The 25,243-nt window shown below is 35.5% G+C and overlaps 2 protein-coding genes across 5 annotated transcripts in view; one reads left to right on the top strand and one right to left on the bottom strand.

The window, feature by feature from the left end:
• Window positions 1–1,360: 1,360 nt before the first annotated feature.
• fam151a (family with sequence similarity 151 member A) lies at window positions 1,361–10,387 on the top strand. Of its 2 annotated transcripts, XM_026206188.1 has the most exons (10): window positions 1,361–1,414; window positions 1,736–2,060; window positions 2,794–4,945; window positions 5,152–5,307; window positions 5,571–5,720; window positions 5,803–5,962; window positions 7,838–8,062; window positions 8,170–8,306; window positions 8,909–9,043; window positions 9,119–10,387. In XM_026206188.1, exons 3-10 carry the CDS (start codon window positions 4,771–4,773, stop codon window positions 9,775–9,777), a joined length of 1,797 nt encoding a protein of 598 aa, XP_026061973.1. In that variant the 5' UTR covers window positions 1,361–1,414; window positions 1,736–2,060; window positions 2,794–4,770; the 3' UTR covers window positions 9,778–10,387. The 2 variants fall into 2 exon arrangements, with proteins under 2 accessions (XP_026061973.1, XP_026061975.1); XM_026206190.1 differs by lacking the exons at window positions 5,152–5,307; window positions 5,571–5,720; window positions 5,803–5,962; ... (2 more) ...; window positions 8,909–9,043; window positions 9,119–10,387 and having other exon boundaries at window positions 1,367–1,414; window positions 2,794–4,727.
• A 154-nt stretch (window positions 10,388–10,541) lies between these two features.
• The window catches only part of acot11a (acyl-CoA thioesterase 11a), a 16,068-nt gene continuing 1,366 nt past the window's right edge, over window positions 10,542–25,243 (bottom strand). For all 3 annotated transcript variants that reach the window (XM_026206193.1, XM_026206192.1, XM_026206191.1), the window contains exons 3-16: window positions 22,269–22,338; window positions 21,878–21,938; window positions 21,384–21,485; window positions 20,986–21,133; window positions 19,628–19,778; window positions 19,021–19,140; window positions 18,769–18,907; window positions 18,592–18,647; window positions 17,854–17,920; window positions 17,407–17,490; window positions 17,192–17,325; window positions 16,424–16,555; window positions 11,354–11,480; window positions 10,542–11,278 (exon numbers count right to left, since the gene is read on the bottom strand). In XM_026206193.1, the coding sequence (XP_026061978.1) occupies window positions 11,120–11,278; window positions 11,354–11,480; window positions 16,424–16,555; window positions 17,192–17,325; window positions 17,407–17,490; window positions 17,854–17,920; window positions 18,592–18,647; window positions 18,769–18,907; window positions 19,021–19,140; window positions 19,628–19,778; window positions 20,986–21,133; window positions 21,384–21,485; window positions 21,878–21,938; window positions 22,269–22,338 (1,550 nt within the window). In that variant the 3' untranslated portion in view covers window positions 10,542–11,119. The remainder of the gene's footprint in view (window positions 11,279–11,353; window positions 11,481–16,423; window positions 16,556–17,191; window positions 17,326–17,406; window positions 17,491–17,853; window positions 17,921–18,591; window positions 18,648–18,768; window positions 18,908–19,020; window positions 19,141–19,627; window positions 19,779–20,985; window positions 21,134–21,383; window positions 21,486–21,877; window positions 21,939–22,268; window positions 22,339–25,243) is intronic.

Genomic DNA, 25,243 nt, shown 5'->3' with positions numbered 1-25,243 from the left:
CAGCCAGCGAACTTTGTGAAAACAAAACAAATACTGCTAAATAAACTATTTCAACACTTTTCGTTGCTCAAAAATAAATAAAATCAACCAATCCTATACGGATTAATCGCGATTCTCTCACACATACAACGGCGTGCTTTCTCTCTTCTTCTCTCCTTTTCCATTCCACTCTCAAGAACCAATCAAACTTCACATTACGTAGATATCAGTCGGGCTTGTCCAATTATTCACCAATGAATAATGAACAAAACTAACTTGTTAGTAAAACCCACGTTTTGGACATGTACATTACAACCAAACTATAACACAAATGATGCTCTTAAAGGGGTAGATGCCCATATACACATTTTAAAGAACTATGAATTCAGTACCCAATAAACATTATTATTAAGAGTCTTAAATACTTTTTATTTAACTTTGAGGGGAATATACCTGGGTTACATGATCATAATTAAAACGTTAATCTTACTATATAATTGGGGGATATAGAGTGACAACAGGTATTTCTGTACTTTTTATAAACTGTTATAAAGGTTTTTGATTAGAATTTCCTGAAGTATGGAGTTTTGGTAATATAGCTGTTTTTATTCATCATGTTTAGATGCACCAGGCTCTACTAAAGCTTTGATGCTCACTGATGGACTCATTGATTCCGTGGACAACATGATCCTCTCTAAACTGTCCAACATGAGTGTTCTGGCACTCAGCAACAATGCCATTTCTAGCATCATGGAGAATGCCTTTCAGAACCTCTCTTTTCTAACTACGCTGTTGCTGGACCATAACCGCATCTCCAGCCAATCCCTGAACAGCTCTACATTTTCCTGTCTCCACAGACTGGAGACTCTCCAGCTTGGTAACAACAATTTGAATGACATTGACGGCTCCTGGTTCCAAAGCTCTAGAGCTTTAAAAACACTTCAACTAGAGGGGAACCTCCTCAACTGCTTGAACTCCACAACCTTTGCCCATGCTGATCTGATGAACCTAGAAACATTGGACTTGTCCAACAACCTCATCGTGTACTTAGGACGTGATAGCTTCAGAGGGCTGCCTCGTCTCCGCAGGCTTGATCTGTCCCGCAATCATCTACGTAGTGCTCCAGATGCATTCTCCTATCTGTCATGGCTCTCAGTGCTGAACCTTGATTTGAACCTCTGGAGCTGTACATGTGAGTTGAGAGAGCTGGCCTCATTTCTCAACAGTTACATTCAGGCTCCTGAAAAAGACTTGTACAATGGGCAGAGGATGGTGTGTGTGAATACAGATAATTTAGCTGTGCAAGCTCTGCTGGAATTGACTGACGCTAACTGTGTCCTACCAAACAGGAATATAACAGTGGAGGTTGTGGCTAAAAACACTTCTGAGCAATATATTAGAAATGTTGCTATTGCCATTGTATTTTCATTTTTGGGTGAGTATCTAATGCAAAATCCCTAATACCAAAACTTTCTGCTTATTTTAATTATAAAGCTGAGGACATGACTATATAGTGTTTAAGAAGTAGTTCACCAAAAAAATGTATATATTTATATATAAAATATATATATATATATATATATATATATATATATATATATATATATATATATATATATATATATATATATATATATATATATATATATATATATATGTATACATTCTGCTTTTAATTGTAGGTGGTGTTGGGATCACCCTTGGGATGGTTGCCATTGCATACCACAAACTCAGTAAAAAATTTGATCTGGTGCAGGAGGAAAATAGAGTTGGGGAGTCCGGCCTGGAATCAATCCAGTGGAATTTCTGTGAAGACAAGGAAACTCTAACTAAGTGCCATGCACTGTACAACAGCAACTACAAATCCCATCAGCCCTGGGACAGAGAAGACTCTCCTTGTCAGGGATCAGACATGCTGGGGAGTCATTTCACCTGTCACAAGTGCAGCTCTACAGCACATGTGGTAGGAAAGCACAAAAGAGAGACTGTCCTGCATAAACCCACACATGTAGGTGAACAGCTGGCTAATCATCAACATGAGGGGAATGATAAACATTCTGTGTTGCAACAGAGGATCAAAGGTAAACTAGCAAGCACACCATTTGCTTAGAAATATTTTAAAAGTGTCTGCAAAGGAAGAGGTTTAGAATATAAATATAAATGCAGCTATATTTTCATATTTAAAGATCATATTTAAAGTGAACATTTTAAATGTTACAAATACACATTAAATTATTATCTGGAAAACAATTAATATTATAATATTAATAAATGTATTATTAATTATTAATTGTATTTGTATCATTAATATTAATAATTTAAATTATTTAAAATTATATCTTTTATGATCTACCATTAAGAATATTATTTTAGGAAGAATACATAATAGAACAAATTCATGATTAGTCTCATGATTTCCAACCAGTATTTAATATTTGTTATTTATAAACTATTATATTTATAAATAAAAATGTTTGTCATTTTTATCATCTTTTATATATATATATGTTAATATATATATGTTTAGTTTTAATTTATTTATAGTTTAATAGTTTTTGTTTTTGTAATAGTATATTTATAGTCGACAGTAACTTATTATATTTAAAAATCTATATTTCATACATCTATATCAGTATTTAAAACTAATGTTTTGTAAACAACCATTAAATGCATAGCAACACCTTCCAATTCTTCAATTCCAGTGGTAATATCTAGTTTATTTAGTTGTTTTCTATCTTTAAGCACATTCTCAAATGTCTGTTTTAAATGACTAATTTAATTCATTTAAATTACAAAAGTCTGTTTTATACGCAGAGATAAGTGGACAAAGACATAATGAGAGCGGGGCAGGCATTCCAAACAGCTATCTGGGCAGTCAGGGTACTTCTTCCCAACATCGTGGGGGTTCAAACGACATCTCAGCTGTCAGAATGCGGCAGCTGGCCCTCCGTAATCATTTCTCTGCCCTCCAGAGAGGAGCTTTAAGACCCCCAGAACAACTCTACAATGAAATAACTCAAGGAAATCATTCACTGTTAAAGCCCCAGGCTGAGGAAGTTGGTGTTCAACCGATTTACCAAACCATCAGCTGTCTGCACTGTCATCAGACTTATGAATACAGACAAGCTGGGATTAATAACCAGAACTTTACATTTACAACTCACTCAAAGAACACAGTTCAAAACGGAGCACAAATGTACAATGCCATGCTATACAAAGACAACTTGGGTTATGACAAGTCAAAGGATGGGAGACATGGTGAAAGTCAAGCTGCTGAGCTGGGCTTTAAGTTAGATTCTCAAAGAAGTGTTACCTTTGATCTAGGTGAGACTGAGAAACATGTTCTCACCACAATGGTTGACAGACACAAAAAGAAAAGTAAGATGAAGGACTTTAAAACATCTACACAGAAAACCCCCTGCAAGCTGGGTAAGACTAAGAGCAGCACACAAGGACACTTAAAAACCCAGAAAACCAGAGTACAGGCGAAGAGGACACTGAAAGTTAAATTAAATTTAAACCCCCTTCGAAAAATCAGTGTTCATCCAAAGTCCACTGATAAAGAAGAAATTGAAGAAGACAAGATGTACAAAAAGGGTAAGAAGGAAAAACTGAAAAGAAAAAAGAACAAAAGAGATCATTTAAAATTAAATAAAACTAGCAAAGAATCTAAAGATAACACAGAATTCTCAGGAAGTGAGGAAGAGGAAAATGATGCTATACAAGATATCTCTAAAAAGAAGCATACTAAAAAGGGAAACCAGGAATCAAAGTCCCTGTCTAAGGATACAGATTATTTCAATACAGAAAAGGGTCAAACTTCTATTTCTGTTCAGGGAGAAACTGAAATTGCATCAACACTCCCACTAACACTCAATTTAGCTCTTCCAGATGATCACAACGTTCTTACAGCTCCATCTCCCCCCGACGTTCTGGATTCCAGTGACACTCAGCAGCTATCCAATTTAAATATTGCACTTCCTGTGAGTGAATCCACTGATCCACAGGATTTAGTGGATCAGTCCAGCAGTTCAGACCTGATTAGCTCTGGTGCACCTGTCATCCAAGAATATGTATCTTCAGCTGAGGGTTCACCAAAGAGGAAGTTAAGACTCATTTTACCCGAAAAAACTACCAACAGGCCACAAACAGCACTCGATAAGAAAATCAGATAATGTTATTCCTTACAGATAATGTAAAATATAACATGCACAGCTTAGTTCATTTGATAAATGTCTGATAGATATGGACTTTTAATATTGTGTAGTTTTGTTTTAAGTTATTTGCATTTTATTATACACAAAAAGTGTATAATTTTTAAACAATTTTCACTCAGAAATTGCTAGTACATTTCACAAAAAAATAAAAAAAACAAATAGTAACTAACATTGAGGTAAACATACAATTTTGAAGTAGAAAGTAAGCATTTTCTTTTTAGACATACTCAAATAACTTTTATATACTCTTACATACTCTTGCACCTTTTTAAATAGTTTTTTAATGTACAGTATTATATGTATTATACAAGCAAGTATTTTTTTGTCTGCAAGGCCACAGATATGGAAAATATCATTGTCTTCTGTTACAAATAAGTGTGAGGAGTTCGTTGTTTAATATTTGCATAGAGGTGCAAACAAGACGACAAGAATACAAAGTGCAGCCTATCATACAATTTTATGGTCTGCAAATAAAAGGCAGTTTGGACCTCAGAGAAATAACAGTCATTGTGCAGCTGCACATTTATGCAACGACTTGTTGAGTGAACATTTAGATATCTGATATTGCAAAACAATGGAACAAAAAGATGAAAAGAACTGCCGCATTGAGGAGGAAGGAGAAAGAAAAGGACCAAAAATATTTCTGGGGATCTTTACAAGAGAGAAGTTCATCATGTTATGTGTTTTTATTGGACTGATGGCACTTCTCATCATTACCTTAACTTCAGTATTTGTGATCACAAGATCAGGTATGGAGACTCTTCAGTGTTTTTGAATATGATACAATAAACTGTATGCCTTGATATTGCTTGATATAGAATTCACATTTTTCTATATGCAACATCATTGATCATGTACATACTTATGAAATTACATGCATTATGAATGTCAGAGTAAATTTAAAAAATCAATTCTGATTTTGTTCAATTTGTATACTGCCTTTGCATGATCTCAGATGCTTCAGTCAACATGGAAATGGAGCCTTTCCCATCTGATGGAGACATGCTTGACTTTCTATTCCAAATCGGAGAAATTCAGGAGAAAGATGGTCTTTATGCAACATGGTATCACGCAGCCAACAATAAATCTGAGATGATCAAGGCCTTAAACAGTAAGAGGGATCTTAAAACCTTAGTTTTAAGGTTTAAAACTAAGTTAGAGTTAGTTTAAGTTAGAGTTAAGTTAGAGTTAAAGTGCAATCTTAGTTCAAGATTGCACTTTAATCAGTTCAATTACCAGTTGCATAATAAACGTTTTCCTGTAATATGCATTATGTTAGATACAGTTTATGTTAAGAGCTCTGATAACACATGATATAATATTTGTTATGTAAGGAAATAACCTAAAATCCTAATTTAACTAAATACATTACAGGTGATGTCATGATCCTAGAGGCTGATATAAATTTGAAAGGTTATAGCACAGCTAATGAAACCAATATTCCCATCATGGCCCATCCACCAGACATATACAGTGACAACACTCTGGAGGAATGGCTGGATGCTGTACTCAAATCAAAAAAAGGTGAACAACCTGGAACTGTACCTGGAACATCTGCATCTACAGAAGACATAATAAACATTACTTTGTGTCTATTCTTCTTTAGGGATAAAGCTTGATTTTAAAAGTATCAATGCTGTGGAACCCTCACTGGATCTGCTGAGGGTAAAAAAACAAATGGGGATCAGCCGCCCGGTGTGGATAAATGCAGATATTCTTCCTGGCCCTAATGTGCCTGTTTTCTGGCCAGTAATCAGTGCTTCAGAGTAAGATCATAGTAAATATCTCATTAATAGTAAAACATGGATACTCTTCAATTTAGGCAATAAGTGGCTCTTAATACAATACAATAGAAGTTAATTTTTATAGCACATTTAAAAACATCTGTTATTGGCCAAAGTGCTTTACAAAAGCTAAAAGAAAACAGACAGTAAAAACACATAAAATGTGTCAACTATATAGGAGCGATAAAAGTATGATAAAAAAAGCCTATAAAATAGGGTAATATAAAGGGAAAAGATTGAAACAAAGGATGTCAAATACTGATGAGATTCAAGGGATAGTAAAGGCCATTGACAGGGTTTGGACGGATCTGATATACTGTAAGCTGGAAGGCTATTCCATAACTTGGGGCCAAAGTGCCATCACCCTTGTTTTTAAGTCTAGTTTTAGGAACATATTACAGATCAATCTGAGCGATCTTGCTCGAGAGAGTGGAAGTAGTAGTTCATACTATGGTGCCTGGTTCCACAAAGACTTTTTAAAAACAAATAACAAAACTTTGTCAATTCTCTATTTGAGCACTAGCTAATGAAGTGAAATCAGAACCCGTGTGATGTGTTCACTTTTATGCTTCCCTTTAAGGAGCCAAGCTGCAACATTTCGAACCAACTGCAAGCATGTGACAAGTCTGAGGGGCACCAATATGCACAGAGTTACAGTAGTCTAATCGGGATCGTACAAATGCAAGCAGGACAGTTTTAAAGTTCTTAGCAGACATAAAGGGCTTAACCTTTCCTAAAAGATCAAGATGATAGAAACAAGACCTAACCACAGCACATATCTGGTTCTCAAATTTAAGACTCTTATCAAGCAAACCCCCCAGATTCTGAACACAGGTGGTACTGTGTAGTAACAGAGTATCAAGATCAAAGTCATGAATGCTTACTCTCATTAAGACTTAACAAAAAAACTAGTGAGCCAATGTTTTAGTTTGTCCAAGCAGTCTAATATAGGCTTTAAGGCAAGCTTGTCATCACAGTTTATGGACAGATACATTTGTGTGTCATCAGCATACAGATGAAAAGATACACCATATCTAGATATATAGAACCCAAAGGGAGCATGTAGAGATTGAACTGTACCGGGCCAAGAATAGTGCTTTGAGGAACAATAGAACTTAAATGTATATCAGAGGACAAATGGTGCTTGAGGCAGACCAAATAACTCATATTAGTAAAATATTATAAAACATTATCATGATTCTTAAGAGGGCTGAAAGCCAGACTGGAATTTCTAATGTATATAGTTATCATTCAAAAAAGACGGATGATGGCTTAGGAGAGCTTTTTCAAAAATGTTAGTTAGTCTCAGCAAACTCAGAATGCTCACCTAATGTTCATATGGTTCACATTTGCTTATTCTTGGGAAACAATTACATTCTAGGAATCTTTTTATTTTGACCGAAAACTGAAAGAGAACCTTCAGTGCACATACAGTAACATAGCTTTTATTTTAATAATCAAAAATTATTATTCCCCGGACGTATTGGGAACCAAAAATTGGTTCCTGTTGTAGATCCATTATTCATTCCCGAATAAAATAGAAAAAATATTTAAATAAAAAACAAAAATTAATTAAAACTGGCAGCTGTTTCATTCCTGAATGAATTACTGTGATTAAACAAATTGAGGGAATTAATGGTTTAATAAATAATTTAACTCACTCATATGGACAATCACTTATCCCCACCTGCTGACGTAATTTTTTAATGTGAAGAAAAAAATCTTGTCAAAACACGGTCTGGAATGCAATTAATATGTAATGCAATGTAATGATATTCTGAACAACGTAAATAATTTTTGATCTGTTGATTGCTTAATGTTATTTTTCTTTTCTTTTTTTCAATTTTTTATTGTAAGGTTTTTTGAGCTCATTCAGCTGAAATTTCCTGACGTCACCATCTCTCCAGGATGGAAGGTTCTTTATCTTTCCATCTTCCCTAATGTGACATACACACGCAGTATGGTGGAAGATATGTACTCTATTGTAAGACACCTCCCTCAAAAAATCTCTTTTCCTGTCCATGCTTTGATGGCCAAGAATGGGTGGCCACACCTGAGCTGGCTGCTCAGCCAGTCTTCAAGGTAACTTTTTTAATTCAGTTCATTTCAGTAAAAATAAAAATAAATAAATAAATAAAAATAAAAACCTGATTATGTTTATACTATGTTCTGGACTGGCTATGATACAGGTTCAGTTTAACCCTTTGGCAAGGAAAGGAGAACCCCACTGTGAACGACCTTCTTTTCATCAGAGACAACAGCAACCCTCTGCGCATCTATTATGACATCTATGAGCCTGTACTCTCACAGTTCAAAGAAGCTGCAAGTAAGTGACATCATGGTCTTGCATATTAAACCTCATAGTGTACAGTATAGGGATGTATAATATACTGGTAAAATATTGGTTATCTGTCTTATTATAGTCAAAAATGTTTTGTTTTTTTTGTTTGTATTGTTTTGTTTTGTTTGACATTGTACATGTAATTGTACAACTGCTAAACAAAAAATTATTTTATGAACCCAAAATGGTTGTTCTTCTTTGCATAAAGGAAGATCAATTCCCATGTAGATTTTGTATTCTTTTTCATGCATTGTTTTTAATGTAAATTCGCCGTACTGATCAACAGAAAGCTACTTGGTTTTTGAGTGTCATGTAATCTTTAGCAAATTGTAAAAATATATATCAATTTTAAACAAGGTACATTGTAATGTTGTTATGCCTAAATTAACTCAAAAAACATAGTTTTTAGTGCTTTACTTTTTTATTTATTTAAACAGAATAGTATAGTTTTTTTATGTCGGTTAAAGCAAAAGCTTGAAAATAATTGTCAGAATTTCTCATTTTGTTCCTTCTATTTATACATTTTCAGTTTCGGTCATAATTTTAAATGATCCCTAATCAGTAACACAGGTATCTTCTTTTCTCAGAGCTGATAAACAGACCCAGAAGATTCTATCCAGGTGGGGACATAATTGACTATTTCAGGCCGGTGAACAGTGATGGACTCAACATCCAGTGGGATACAGTGACCGACAAAGATTATTTGCTATATCTTCTCAAAGGTGTGTTTTTAACAGCTGTTATAATGTGAAAATGCATACTCCTTGATATATAATATTGCAAGTATTTTTTTGCAGACAGCCAAGGGGGAATGTTGGTGATCCCAGTAATATCTAGTGAAGGACAAACAAACATTCCTGTCATTCAGGGATCCCAGCCTGAACTGCCGCTACAGGACTGCCTGGAGCTGATTCTTGCCTCCAAAAAGTCGTGGGGAATCTACTTAAGGATAAAGTCCAAGACTCAGCTGAGCTTCACACTGGAGCTCCTCCGTCAGGCATATGACAGAGACCTGCTGCACCACCCCACCTGGGTAAACATGGACATAGCACATGGAGTTTTCTATATCCAAGAATACGTGACAGGAGAGGAATTCTTGAGAACCGTTGATCAAATCTTTCCATATGTGACCTTGGCTCCAGGTTGGCCTCAAGAAGTTCTTGATGAAGGATACAAACCAGAGTTGGTGGAGGACATGGTGCAGCTCTTCCAGGGGGCTTGGCAAGATGTTTCACTGCAGCTGCATGCTGAAACACTGTACAGGACTGTGACTGGATGTAGAAGCCTTCTCCATGCACAATCACGCTTCTCAATGACTCTGGAGCATCAGGCAGAGGACAGAGGCCTCAATACTTGGACTGCAAGCTTAATGGCTATCAGAGCACTTAACAGACAGCGGAGCTTCTACAACATGCCAAATATGTACAGAAAACATATAGCAAATCTGTCAGACTGAAAATGAAGATCATACAGCACTGATAAAGACATTGCAACATTTTAAAATGTGGTTTCAGTAATTCACAGACAAGATATTTATGTCAAATGTATATTATAAACATGAAAATGTTGATGATTGAATTCTTTCATAGATTAATTTGTTATAATAATATACAAATTTTTAAATTGAATCATTATATGTTTAATCATGATGACCAAGATTTAGTAAACACACAATAAAACTGTAATTTTATATACATCCCTGCACCAAAAAAAAATATTAAAATACTGCTACAAGACAGGACAAAGCAAAGATAGATATTTAAGTATTTAAATTATATAATTATAAGTTTTTGTGTAATATGTAAATATTATAATGGATCCAAGTGTTAGAAATTAGGTTTATTTTTAAAGATATTTTAGCATGATGTTATGTTGCACTGCACTGTAACAGTGGCTTGTTAGAGTATGAGGGGTGCCCTATATTGAACCATTAAAATAAAACATTCACATGCAGAGATTACTCAACCAAGGTTACTCTCTTTCTACACTGCACATTTTATTTTAATTATCTTAATTTATTTATTAATTTATAAATGTTTCATCCTTGTAATACTTTTATGTACTTTTAATGAGTACTGTTTTTTATTATTTCTATGGAAAGCAAGTTAAATTAGCATTGTGTATGAAATGTGCTATATACATAAACTTTCCTTGCCTTTAAAATATGTCTCATAAAAAGAGGTAATTTACATGTAGAAAAATAGAAAAAATTGAGACAGATTCAGTGAGTCTATTTCATATTTGTTATGAGCAAACAGTGAGGAAAATTCCTGAGAAAGAATTCAAAGGTCGGTCTGAATATGACCAGAGTTCACCCCGTTCCCAAATCATACACAGACACATCACAACTGGAGATTGCAGACTCTCCATTTTTAACCAAATTACTTTGCTGTTCTCTAAAACTTCCCAGACAGCAACATAGTGTTGGGCCAGATCCGGCCCACATCTGGCCAGTTTGAAAACCATGCGGGCCAAAATCGGGCCAAAACTGATTGCTGTCTGGGTTGCACAGTCAATGTTTTTTTTCTTTTTCTTTCCAAAGCAATAGCAGCAACACTGAAAGTTCAACCTGTGTTTACCATACAGTACAGTCGTGCAGGTTAACTGATAACGTAACGTGTGCAATGTGTCACAAACTCATGAGTATCTGAACTCAGTTTATTCCTAGCTTTACCCTAATAGACTAGTAGGAAAAAATTAAGAATACTACAAAAAAATTAGATATGGCCCCTGTAAAAGCATAAACTGAAATATCAGTCGTAGCACATCATGATTCAGTTAAGCCCAGCAGCTGCTAGTTATAATGCAGAAGAGGTGAACGCAGATGTGCTGATTATGTTGTCCAGTAGGTACTGCCTGCATGCACAGAATATTGAGTAGAAACTGGACGAGAGGCCTGCAATGTCAGTGGAGATGTATGGCAGGACTTCTGGACTGGTCTGGTTATAGTAGGAAATCTGAGGACAAAACAGAAAACATATAAGACAATTCAGTGTGAAGTACATTGTAATCATAATTTTGTATTTTCTTACCTTCGAGACACTTTGTGAAACTTCATAAATTGTGAAGCCAGCGCAGACCACCTCACCCCTGTGGAATTCCTCTGTGGGCGGGTGAGAGGGTAGAGCAACTGATCTTAGGGCAATTACATATGGATCCCTAAAAATATATACATTATATGTAAATATTAAATATAATTGTGCTGCATTCATGCCATGTTGTAATTACTAAATGACAACCCATGACATTCTACTCGAAGCTGTTCACTTCTTCAGACTCTGAATTATGTGTTTCTGTGCCAAAACTATTAATGCCAAAATGAATCTGTGTAATTTCAGTAATCGGTAGAAGAATAAAACGCATCAAGTAACAGCTGTTATGCAAATGCTGTAATAAACTTTGTGGGACATTAGACGTATTTAACTGTGTGCTAACTGCTTTAAACTGCATGGTATGTCCTTTGTTGAGTTTTAAGATTATTCTTGCCTTTTGTAACAGAAATAGTATAATATTTTTATATATATTAAAATAAACACTTAAAGGGATAGTTCACCTAAAAATCTAACTCACCCTCATGTCGTTCCAAACCTGTGAGACCTCAGTTTATCTTCGGAACACAGTTTAAAATATTTTAGATTTAGTCCGAGAGCTCTCAGTCCCTCCATTGAAACTGTGTATATGGTATACTGTCCATGTCCAGAAAGGTAAGAAAAACATCATCAAAGTAGTCAATGTGACATCAGAGGGTCAGTTAGAATTTTTTGAAGCATCGAAAATACATTTTGGTCGAAAAATAGCAAAAACTACGAAAATAGCACTGTACACTGTCAGTACACTGACTTAATTTCTGTGAAAAGAGAACTGGAGATGAACACCAAGCCGAACCAGATAATATGCGAAACATTGACTCGTTCACGGGTCAAGAACCGGTTGCATCGGTTTTCGGATCACCAGTAGTTATTTTGGACAGTTCGATTCAATAAACCGGTTGAAGAAAACGGTTCACCGGTTCTTTTGCACTCGACGTAATTGGTGTCATTGGTGATGATTGCCCTTGATTCAAGCCTTCGGTTTACCTGGACTCATAAAATTAGCACAGAATCAGTTCAGAATCAATAACCAAAAGACAGAGGTGTCAAGTAACAAAGTACAAAAACCCTATTGGTTTGAACGCGATCCATCGCACCTGCACATGACACAAATCACATCACACTCCAGCAAGGACATAGCCAGTTTTGGGTTTGTTTATCAAAAAATATATTTCTTAAAAGTAGGGTTGGGTATAGAACCGGTATCCGATCGCCTCAGAGTCAGTCCCTGTTTCTAATAAACTGTTTAACTGCTCCCCCAAGTGGATATTAAATTATGTTGTGGGATAATTAAATATATTCTAAATAAACTACAAACATAAAATTATATACATTTATTTTGTTCTCACATTCTTTACTCCTCACTCACAGTGGCACAGCTGACTGAGAGGTTCATTATGCCGCTCATTTTGTGGCCCTTTGTCTTCTCAGGTGTAAATCACAATGATATTCTAGATAGTTGATGCCTACTCGCATTTGACTTTTACCAACAAAAAGTGTCTTAGAAAATTTAAATCAATATATTGTTTTCTGTGAGTGAGTAAACAAGATGATTTTCACATAATTTAGAAAGAAAAATTCTAGGCTACAAGCTCCAGTTCTCAAAAATCCTGGGAACCATTGTTTTTTATGTGTTTTATGGCCTTTTTCAAGTGTTTTAACATTTTGAGTTTTTCACTAACCACGCATAATTTTTTTTTCTCAAAAAACACAATCATATACATACATGCATTTCACATATTATTATAGCCCAGTTTGTGCTGATTACAGTGAGATTAGACTTTACCCATTTAGATATTTATAAGAAACTGAAAAAAGCACAAATGTCAGGGCATGACAAAACTTCTCCAGGCCCCAAAAATACCCTTAGACTCCAGAGAGTTTTAAATTTAATATGAAACCGGTGTCAGACCAGTCTCCTCTCCGTCTTTAGCGTGCTCTTCAATCCGCAGACTTCGGCGGAGCAGCGCAAGTACACATAAACACAGAGGACACAGGGTATGTGTTTATCGATAGATTGTTAGAATATCTGTATCTGTGCAGTTCTTGGTCATAAATACAGTTTACAAAAGGTCACGAGGGAGCAGTTGGTTTTTCATCTATTGCAAAGTTTTCGCTTGTCACCGCTCATTATACCACAGCTGTTTCCTCCAGCGAAAATCTAGCCCTTAACACATATGAACGAACACATACTTTAATTACACTCATTTAAATATACTTAATTTAATCATACATACTTTGTACAAACAATACTGTGCAAAAGTCTTAGGCACGTTAGTATTTTCACTTAAATGAATTGTGTTCGGCCAGTTATTTATGTATTTTGCTATATTGTGTCAATATTAAATATCAGTTTACATTTCCAGACATTCATTTTGCCGTTGTCAGACTGCTTGTGCATTCAAAATCGCACTAGATTATTATTAAAATTAATGGCAAACTGATATTTCCTACTGACACACTACAGCAAAAGATATAAACAACTGGCTTATAACCCTTTTTGGGGGTGAAAATACTAATGTGCCTAAGGCTTTTGCACAGTACTGTATTTTAAAAACTACATTGTTGCTACTTTATAAAGAATGACCATACAGTATTTCACAGAACTGATTAAAGACAGTGACAGACAGCACTCATTTAAACTAAATATCAGAATGAGAGACAGAGATACAGTAGGAACATTATGTTTGGTTTTGTCATAAATAATGACCCAGATTGTGAAATACATTTATTAGCCTTAGATTAAAGGAAGCACAACTTGGGAAATGAGAGCATCCAAGGTGAAAGCTATGGATTTATTTTAAATATTTGTAATGTTCTTTAATGTTATCCATAGTTTTTTGTGGTTCTTTTATTTAAAGTATCGGTTCAGGCACGTTTAGTCGCTTGTACTGTTTTAAAAGTATCGAAAAGGCACTGGACCCTACTTAAAAGTTATTATTTCTCACTGGCTCATTTACCAAATGGGTTCTCTTCATCCTCCACAAATTAAGCTACTATAGGTAGTTCGATAGTGAGTCATTTTAATAAATTATCATTTGCGATTGATGACGCGATTGACAATGTTGTGATAAGTAGGCAATACCAACTTTGTAACTCGTTACCCCCCCCCCCCCCCCCCCCCAACATTGGACATAGCAGACGTATGTACCGAATACAGGAAGCTATCAATCAAGAAGGTATCAGGATTATGAGTTATTTTTCATTTTTAGTTTTTGATTCATCACTTGGATTAATCATTCATTTTGACAGCACTATAATGTTTATTTTAAATAGACAATCATACAAGAGTAATTGTTACTAAGTCTTCACCAATGTTCTTGTCCATTGCCCCCGCAGATTCCTAAAGCTAAGCTTGGATGTACATCTACATTCCATTAAAGGTAATTGATGACATGCCTCTGCAGTTTGACTTTTTGCACCATAACGACACTTATACGCATCTAGTCATCATATCTCTAGTCCTTTAATGTATTTGCATTGTACTGAAGTGCATTCATTTTCAATGGGCATATATGCGGCTGAAACAGGTAGCCTAGTGCATCCCAAATTTTGCAACATGAACATTTTAATAGAACATTATAGTCATTGTGGCCTTTGGTCTTTAGAAAAATGTTTTTTGAGGAGGTGGGGTAATGCACAATAGGCCCCTGTGGCGCAGCCTAAGCTTTTGTTCTTAATGCCATTTTTTTTTCTTACATTACTTTTACTTTTATACTTCAAGTAGTTTTTTAAACCAGTACTTTTACACTTTTACTTGAGTAAAAAGCTTGAGTTGATACTTCAACTTCTACAAAAGTCTTTTTAAACCCTAGTATATATCGCAGATATGCTCACTGAATATAAACCTAACAGACCACTCAGATCACTAGGATCGAGTCAGTTAGAAATACCAAGGGTTCACACAAAACAAGGGGAGTTTGCCTTTAGTTACTATGCCGCCCACAGTTGAAATCATCTTCCAGAAGAGATCGGATGTGCTAAAACACTAGTCACATTCAAATCTAGACTTAAATCTTATCTGTTTAGCTGTGCATTTATTGAATGAGCACTGGGCAATGTCTGAACTGATTGCATTATATTCTCACTGTTTTTTTTATATGTAAAATCATTTTCTAACTGTTTTTAAATTCATTTAATTAAGTACTTTTTTTATCATTTTAAAAAAGATTTAATTTCTTGTTTATTTTTGTTATAATTTTTCTTCATGACTACTTTACTTTCTTTTATGTAAAGCACTTTGAATTACCATTGTGTTCGAAATGTGCTATATAAATAAACTTGCCTTGCCTTGCATTGCCTAGGATCTATTCAGTTCTCTCTTCACAGCAGTTCAGTCAGTGTACTGTTTGAGTAAATGAATTACTCCGGGATATTGGTTTGTTTGAACTCAGAGGCAGTATCAGCCACATTAAAAAAGTTAACAGCTTAAGTCATTTGTGGATTAATGCGTATTGGAGACGCAAACCATTTAAAACAATTCAGTCCGATTTGGTGAACTGGTTCAAAAAGATCTGGTTACATCGAATGATTCGTTCGCGAACCAGATATCACAAACTGCTTTGTTTTGAACTCTCTCTCACAACAGACATGGAAGAGAAGACAATGATGAATAAAGTCGTGAATTTGTACAAAATGAATTTTCGATGCTTCAAAAAATTCTAAATGACCCTTTGATGTCACATGGACTACTTTGATGATGTTTTTCTTACCTTTCTAGACATGGACAGTATACCGTGCACACAGTTTCAATGGAGGGACTTACAGCTCTTGGACTTAATCTAAAATATCTTAAACTATGTTCCGAAGATAAACGGAGGTCTCACAGGATTGGAATGACATGAGGGTGAGTTATTAATGTTATCATTTTTATTTTTGGGTGAACTATCCCTTTAACTACATTTTACAGCTAAGTCCACTGCCATTTTAAATGTGTTTTCCACATGCCCATTGCAGTGGTCAGCAAATTTTAGCTTTTTATACCACACCTAGAATTGCTATAGTCATCCTCACCCGGTATCACAAGGTGGTCTTCTAGAGGCCAGTAAAATGAAGTCCTGATATTTTCCTCCTTTACTGACCGAAGGAGTAACAACTTGATAGATGAAATCATCCTCATCAACACTAAGGAGCAGATTACACAAACTGCACAAAGCAATAAAAATTTTTTAAAAGTCAATTTGAATTTGCATTTGGATTAGCATTTTTGCATAATGGATATTTCAAAATTATATACAGTATGGTCATGTAACAGACAAAAGGGTTTACATGTACAGATATGAAAAACTTACTAATGTAACATTGGTAATAAAAGTGCTCATAAAGTGGTCATATCAGGTATGTGCATGCATAATTCCTTTCCAAAAAAAAAGTGGAACTGATGGAGTTTGATAAATTTCCAGTATTTGGTTTTGGTGTCTTTTCCAGTATTTGGTTTTGGTGTCTTTTTTTTTTTTTACTTTTTAAAAGGTTTGAGTCTTAGTGACCTGATAGGCTAAATAATTAAAAAATAATTTGGTTTTGTGCAACCCTACTTGACAACTGAGAATATTAACAGTCTGATGTCCTTTCTTTTTTTTAAAAATGTCTGACTGGCAGAGTGCCAAACGATGCAATATTTCTTGAGAGTTAGTCAAATCTATGGTCACAAGGGCCCAAAACTCATTACAAACACAATTTATTCTCTATCGATGACATTTATCTCTGGCCTTCCCTATTCCATTTGTAATCAAAAGAGTCTGTACAGTATCTAATAATATTGTATTATGTAAAGTGTCTCACGTATAGTGTTGGTCCCATTCATGTCTGCGACTGAGATCTGAGAGGAGGATGAAGGCTCTTTGTGCTGGGATTTCCATTTCAAACTCCACCCTGAAACACAGACTCTGACTCTCCTCCAATGTATACAGGCTCACCTGCCCAGTTCAAGACAAGGTGTTTAATGTTAAAGTGTGAACTCTATAATGTGCAACTGACATTTGGCAAATAGTGCTTACATTGTTCTTCTTTGAACTGAGGTCCCAGCTGTTTTTGGCTGCAAGCATCTTCAAGGCAGACACATTATTGTAGCTCAGATAAACCTGAAAGTGAGAATAGCCTTACAAAAAAACTGTGCTTTTCATCTCTTTTGCACATTATCAGTGATTTTGCTCAAAATGAGATGTGAGTGAAACACACTGTAAACTCTAGGAGTAAATTATATAAATAGTAAATATCTGATTACTGCTGAAATAGTACTAATAGTGGCAGTGTGCAATCATTTCTCAGTGCCACATAATTCTGCATATCTTATCTTGTCTGCTTTTTATCTTTATTTTGGAGGTGTATCCTGATATATTTTTTTTACACATAAGCCCTATTCATGTCACAAGTTTGGACCTTATAATGGTAAACACTAAACAGACCTTTGGATAACATGTATTTTTTAAAGAAGGGAAAGTTACCTGGTTACTGGTGTCCCATGGGACAGACAGTGGCACCTCGGTCTGCTTGCATGAGATAATGTACTTCCTGAGTAGAAACAAAGGCCAGATGAGCAAATCATGTTTTTGAGAGAAACTGAACAACAGGCAATAGAGCCTGTAAATGATACTGTCACATTTATCATTTAAGTTTTCTGTGTTTCCATTCTCCTGCCTTGTTTCTTTCCATGGTTTTTTATTTAATTGGCTCCACACGTTTCAGTTCTCCCAGTTAATTTTATATTACTTAAGTCTGTGTTCCCTTAAATTCCTTTGTCTGCTATCGTTTGGATTTGTGTTAGGTTGTGCCTATTTTCTCCTGTGGATTATTAAAGAACTCCTTCATCATGCACTTGTTTTGTACAACAACATGTGACAGATTCTGAGGAAAAATAGTATATTACTTTATATCATTTCAAAATTAATTTAATTATGCCATTAAATGTATTTGTTTTTTATTAGATTTTAGATTTTTAAACAGATTTTTGGAAGTTTATTGTTATTTTTAGAAATAGTATTTCAAGCACATCAAAAGAAATACTTAAACTAAGCCTAATAAGGAAACAATATATGTATTTATGTATAATGTTGATCTACTTGTTTTAGCAGTGACGCACATCGACAGCGCCATCTGTGGGTGAGCTGAAGGCTTTGCAGTCTAGCCAACTAGATATAAGCTGGAGCTTTTTTTTATGAATGGACCAGCACCAGTTTTGCTACCTATCAAGACGAATCTTCTTCCTGGCAAGGGCCTCCTGATATCTCCTCTGTCCCTCCTGTCATAAAATTCAGAATACTCTTCAAAATTCTGATTTTACAATATTCTGTTTACTTTAACAATCAAGCGACTGTTGGCATGAATGCTAACACAATGAACACCGAATCTGGACTTTTCACCTGAGGTTCAGGTTTAATGGGGGGCAGTGGACGTGGCCTTCCTTTCTCATCCAGCACCTCAAACGTCATGAAGGCACTATTGATATGTCTCAGAGGTTCATCTCTGTGATAGGCTTCTGCACAGACACCTACCTCCATACTAAAAAAACAGAGATACTGTCAATGAGCTGTATGACATCGTCACTGTGTAGTAATTAAAATCTAAATACATCTCTTAGATACTGATAGATAGATTATATACTGTAAGCCCACCTGTTCTTGAATGTGTTATTGACAATGGCCTTTAGAACCAAACGATCTCCAACCTGGGAAGGGCCTCTAAAGTGAAACATGTCTATAGCCCTCAGAGTTGGATGAGCATTGCATAAACGACTAAAAAAAAGGAAAAAAAGAAAGAGAAAGCCAATATATGTCATTAGTTTTTATTAGACCATTACAAGACACAAGATGATTTTTCATCTTGTGCTGACATATTTCCTTATACAAACATGGAGATATTGCTGGATTTTATTTGCTACTTTAAACATTATTATTAAACAAATTTTTGGGTGATGCATTCCTTTAATTGTGTATATCTTAGCAGTACATAGCATAGATATATATAGACCTCAAAGCTAACACATATTAACTAAATGGCATAAAATCTATGATTTCACAGAGTTTTTAAGAAAGCTGAAGTTTATGTTATATGCTTTAAGTAAACCTTTCCATATATACTGTCATTACAGAAGTCTCTTTTCCGTTTTTGTTTGTATCAACATTACAACCTTTAACCCTGATCTTTTGCAGGCTAAGGTTTAAAAAAGGTAAATATTAACTGCTGTATAAAATGCACTTTGCAAGTGTTGAAGACACACACCTGGCTGCAATGGTAGCGACATTTTCCATCCAGGCCATAATCTGGCCTCCGAATGTGTTCACCTGGTGATTGGCATGAGGAGGAAGTACCAGCTCGACACTTTCCACTCTTGTTCTTTCTGTTGGCAAAGCCTCATCTTCGTCATGGCTCTCTGCCTCACAAACAATAAAACACCTTCTCAAGAAAACTAAATGCTTGTCTAGAACAGGTGCAATAGCTTAAGAGTCATAGTTCACTCTAAAATTGAAAATTCTGTCACTATTTACTCAACTATACGTTGTTCCAAACCTGTATAATTTTGTTCTGCTGAATGGCTATTTTCTCTCTGACTCTCTTCATACAAATAAAGTGGGGATTCTACAGTAAATAATTTTTTTTGTGTTCCACAGAAAGTTATTCAGGTTTAGAAATACATGATGGTGAGTAAACGATGACTGATTTGACATTTCTGGGTGAACTATCCCTTTAGGGCTAAGTAACTTAATCTGTCTGAGATATTATCACATGTGCATATGTACATATGCATTAAGTCTGAGAGCCTTATTGTAATGTTTGCACAAAGCCTTTTGTTGTCTTTCCCAAAGTCTTTCCCAAAAAAGAAGTGCCTCCACCAGGGCCGGATTTACCTCTAATATTAACACCCAAGCAAACAAAAACATTTCTTAATCATTTGAAACTTCAAATGATTGTAGCTCTTCATTTTTTTTAGAACTCAGAAAGACCATTCCATTAATAAGTGCGGTGTACCACTTCGGGAATTTTTTTCTTCTAATAATTGTATTGGTCAGGAATCACAAACACACATCAAAACATTGTTCAGATGATTTGTTTCAAGACATTTGACATGTTTCCGTCCTGAAATGTTGAACTATTTCTTATGCACCTCATCCCAAACCTTCCATCGCAAATTCCAAAACGTGATTTTAGAGCTAATAACAGATTCTTGAGCCATTAATGCAGTCTAATGCAGTTATTAGAGAAAGAGAGAGATTAAGCGTATGTGAATACCAGCATCTGTTTTTACCCTTTTGTATGTTATATGTATTTGCTCAATGTCTTCTGTGGTTTTGTTTCTTTTATTGTTGTAGATAGCCCATAGTATAACTAAATATTATATATCTATATAATATATGTACGTACATACATACATACATACATACATACATATATCCCCCCGGATGAGCGAGCATAGGCAACTGCCTATAATGCCTATGCTTAAATCGGGCCCTGGCCTCCACCACTTAATAATAATAATAATAATAATTCCTTAAATTTATATAGCTCTTTTCTGGGCACTCAAAGCACTTTACATAGAAAGGGGGAATCTCCTCAACCACCAAGACACTTAAGACACTTACCCTCACCGATACTTCTCTGGAGGGTCTTGTTGTTGAGCAATTCCTGCATGATGTTGTGGTGAATGAGTCTCATCCTCCTCCGCTCAGCTGCTAAGCTGTGCTCCACCTGTTCTTGGTGTGTGCAGGGCACAACCTGCTTCAGCTGCACCTACAGTTACAGAGTGCAGAGTACAAGTGCATTTAGATGGTGTGCAGAAAGCAACTGTATCTGCCTTGTTTATCTGCATGCCATTTGCCTTGTTTCCTTATTTGCAGTGTTTCCTTATTTCCACAGCTATAACAAAAAGGTCAAATAAGTATGTAAATTATATTTTTCCCATTAACTAAGATATAAGTGAGTACAACATATATATAAACACTATTATTATAAGCATTCTTATGGCATTGTTTTCTCATACCTTGTTTGCATCTGTGCCTTTGGCGACAAATGTGGCAAAAGCCTGACACACTCTCCAGTGCCGGCCACTGTAAAGGTCCTCACAGCTCACCTCTATCCCCACCTCACACACAAACACCAATACATTCATGAATAATTGCCATTCTACATATTTTATTTCTTCAAATAAATGTGAAGTGAATTAAAAATGGTTCTCTATCATCAACAGCTAATGCAGTACTCTCAGTACTCTTAATAGGAGGCAGGAAAAAGATCTCCTGTTAACGTAACGCAAATATTCTGCAGATATGTTAAGGTTTCACTTTAATCAAAGTCCATTTGTTTTACTTTGTAAACCATGTTGGATTATCATATTTGATTGGCATCAGAAGCTCTGAAAACCTCAGTGTTACATAACAGTAGAAACCACTCCAAAAACATCTGTAGGTTGTAGTAGAGTAACTAATAAAATAAAGTTAGACTATTTCATATTATAATTTAAATTGTGGCTATTACCTCCATGCTTGAGTTGAAGGCCCTGTTGACTTTGGCCTTAATGTTGACCACTTGTCCAACACTGAAATATATGTATATAGATGTATTTCAAATGTAAGTGATAATGACAGTAGCTTATGATATATTACAGACTGCTTTCCATTGGGTTTATATTACTGAGACTCTCCTCTCTAATCAACATTACATTTGATCTGTGCTGTTTTATTCTAACAATCTGACAGACCGGAGTAATTAACAGTCTACTGCATAATAGTAGTTTAATAGAACTATTATCCAGTCAGAACTGCCAGTACTCCCTATGGGCGAAATTACATTCCGGTTAAGATGTTTTTCAAAAGACACTGAGATGTGGCTCTAATTATCTAAAATATAAGTGATATTTCTTTTGTACCCAATGGTGTGCTCAAAGTAGATGTCATCAAGAGAAGCTGTCACACAGGGGCATCCAGCATGTCTTTCAGCTGGAATGGAAGCAGATAAAAAAATACATCTTGACACTAATGAATCTAACACAGTTTTTACATTTTTGCCTTTTTATGACTGACAGGTGATGTGCAAGGAATACAGTATTTGCCCCTTCTTGATTTCTTCTGTTTAAGTGTAGGCCATAGGTAGGTCATGCTAAATTGTTTCAGAAATAAAAAAAAAAAAAAAAAACATAAAACAAAGGCTAACTGAGTAAACACAAAATACAACTTTCTTTCAATTATAACATTATTTAATGAAGCACCCTATTTAAGGAAGGCAGTGTCATGGCTAGAGAGGGGAGGAGGCAAATAGAATGATCCCTGTCACTTGTGCAGTATATTGTTGTTGGCTAACAAGAACCCAAGTTTGAGTATTGTAATTTTGAAAGTTGTTTCCATTTTTTGTTTTGACTCTCATGTTTTTTGTCTGTTTGGGAAGTTTGGTTATTTGTGTTATGTATCCATATTACTTTTGATCTGCCTTTGGACTTATTTGGGAAAATGAAAGTCTCTTCATCAATAAGATTAAGCCTACATGTGTCATAATGTGCCATAACATCACCCTCATGACACCCGATGACCCAGATACAGCCTACAACTGTTACATTCGGGAAACCAGAGAAACACAGGAGACGAGAGATCCAAATGCAGTGTGGTTTAATGGGTAATCCAAATCAGAATCCAACAAGCAGGGGTCAAAACCAGAAATCAATCCAAAACAAACAAAAGGGATAGGAACAGGAACAGGAATAGGAACTGGAACAGGAAACTCGGAAGATGAGGAAACTCGGAAGGCGAGGAAACTCGGAAGGCGAGGAAACAAGGTGACGGAAAGAAAGGACTCCATGAAAACAAACAGAAAAAGACCGGTTAATATAGGCAGGGTAATGACTATCAAGTGAAGACACCTGAGTGCAATTAACAGGAGTGCAATTACTGTGATGAAGGGACAAGACTTTGTGGGAATTGTAGTGCCTGTGGTGAGGTGCCTATGGGGAAGTGAGACCACTAGTGGAGGCCCAGGGAAACAGAGACCAGACAGCGTCACAACAACACAGCCCTGTTCAGTTAATACACTTTTCAACAGAACTTTCTTAACAGCATGAAGTTGGCTAAAAGGCTTTACCCAGTAACACACTATGCCAACTGTGAGAGAAATTCCAGAAATGATGAGGAAGAAAGTGAGTGTTATCCTGGGACCGGTTACAATTAGTTACTCCTAAGAACCCAAGCAAGAGCCATTATCTTCAGATGAATGTCACAGTAGCAGACCTTCCCAGAAGTGGCTAACCTTCCAATATTCCTCCAAGACCACACCAAACACTCATCTTGGAAGTCACAATAGACTAAAGGACAGCACTGAAGGAACTACCCAAGTGCATCAAAACTCATCTGAATTTTGCCAAGACACACCTTGATGATCCTCAAACCTTTTTGGAGAATATTTTGTGGTCTAATGAGCTGGAAGTAGTAATACTGTTTGGAAGACATTTAGGTCCATTTAGGGTAAACTAAACACCAAAAAATAAACACGACACACACAAAATGCAATTCAAACCAAGGCAACATCCCCCCAAAACCACTCCCTGCACACCCCCCGCAAAATGTGAATTTAATCTGGGGGAAAAAATTACAAACTGTATCAGTTTACTTTGGTTGCCTTTGTTCTATGTTGCAGTCTGTATAAGGATCTAAAACAATTAACATGAAATATACATAAAAACAGAACAAATTAGTATGGGGAAAATGCATTTTCACAGTACTGTATTAGAAATGTACCTAATAATTTATCCCACAATGCAATATTTCAAGTAGGGGAGAGCAGGGGCGAAAGTGCCATTTTTCAGAAAAACTTCATTTTAAAAGATAATGTTGTATACAGAGATATATTTCTGCTGTGGCCAGTAACTCAGAAGTGTGGTCTAACAATACCAGGTGGTATTTTGTAGAAATGTAGAAAGACTTCAGTATAATTTCACTTTGAACATAAGTTGAACATTGTTACTTTCGACCCCATCAATTGGGACGAAAGTAACACACAGGTGGGTCAAAAGTAACACAACAATATAAGCTAGATTTTTTTGCTGTTACTCTTATTTTTCTTAAGTATACCTGATTGTGACCTCGTTAATAAGTAACTGCAAACATATTTTGTCCTTTATCTTTGCAAAAAAATTATTAAATTACATTTTCATATTTTCATTTTAAATGTAAGTTTAAGTTTAATGTAAGATGTCTTAAAACCTGACTGTATTTTTTTATTGTAAATTTCAATGTATTTTAACAAAGGGTGGAGGTGTAAAGGCTAAGATATGGCTAAAACCTAAATATAAATGTGATGTAGCAGCTGTCCAGAGAGAGATGTTCCTCTATGTCCAGAAATGCCCTCTCAAAAACACCTGGATAAAACCAGACCTCTGTCTGTCTTTCTGACCCTCACTCAGACATATTCTTTTGGTATAATATGACATAAACATTTGTAAGAAATGATGCAAGACACAGAAATTCACAATATAGCTTGCACTGGAACAAAATAAATATTTTTTGTGACTGTAGCGGGACAAAAGTAACAATTGTTACTTTCGTCCCGACAGGAACTCCTGACATTTAAACTCAAATTAATTTTATATATAAAACATTTGAAAATGCAAACTTTAGTATGTGTTAAAGCACTAAATAACCTGAAGATTGATCATTAATGTGACACATTAAACAAGAAAAACAACATGACTAATAAAAAAAAAAAATTACCGCTTCAATAATTTACTTTTTGTACTCGAAAACAGTTTTACGGACCTAACTTCCGGAAACGATGAGGAAATCACATGATATTTCTCAGCTCCGTCAAGGATTGCATGCTGAATATGCTGTCATAGCTGGGAATGCAAATGCAGAAAGA

This window comes from Carassius auratus, chromosome 27, assembly GCF_003368295.1.
Source record: "Carassius auratus strain Wakin chromosome 27, ASM336829v1, whole genome shotgun sequence".
In the NCBI taxonomy this organism is placed as follows: Eukaryota; Metazoa; Chordata; class Actinopteri; order Cypriniformes; family Cyprinidae; genus Carassius; species Carassius auratus.
Note: the sequence above shows the minus strand (reverse complement) of the source record. Positions and strands in the feature narration are given on the sequence as shown.

Bases quoted from the DNA above. Each gene is read 5' to 3' on its own strand.
- fam151a (XM_026206188.1), top strand. From the start codon at position 4,771: ATGGAACAAAAAGATGAAAAGAACTGCCGCATTGAGGAGGAAGGAGAA. The intron at 4,946-5,151 runs GTATGGAGACTC...GCATGATCTCAG, and splicing joins ATTTGTGATCACAAGATCAG to ATGCTTCAGTCAACATGGAA. The intron at 5,308-5,570 runs GTAAGAGGGATC...AATACATTACAG, and splicing joins GATGATCAAGGCCTTAAACA to GTGATGTCATGATCCTAGAG.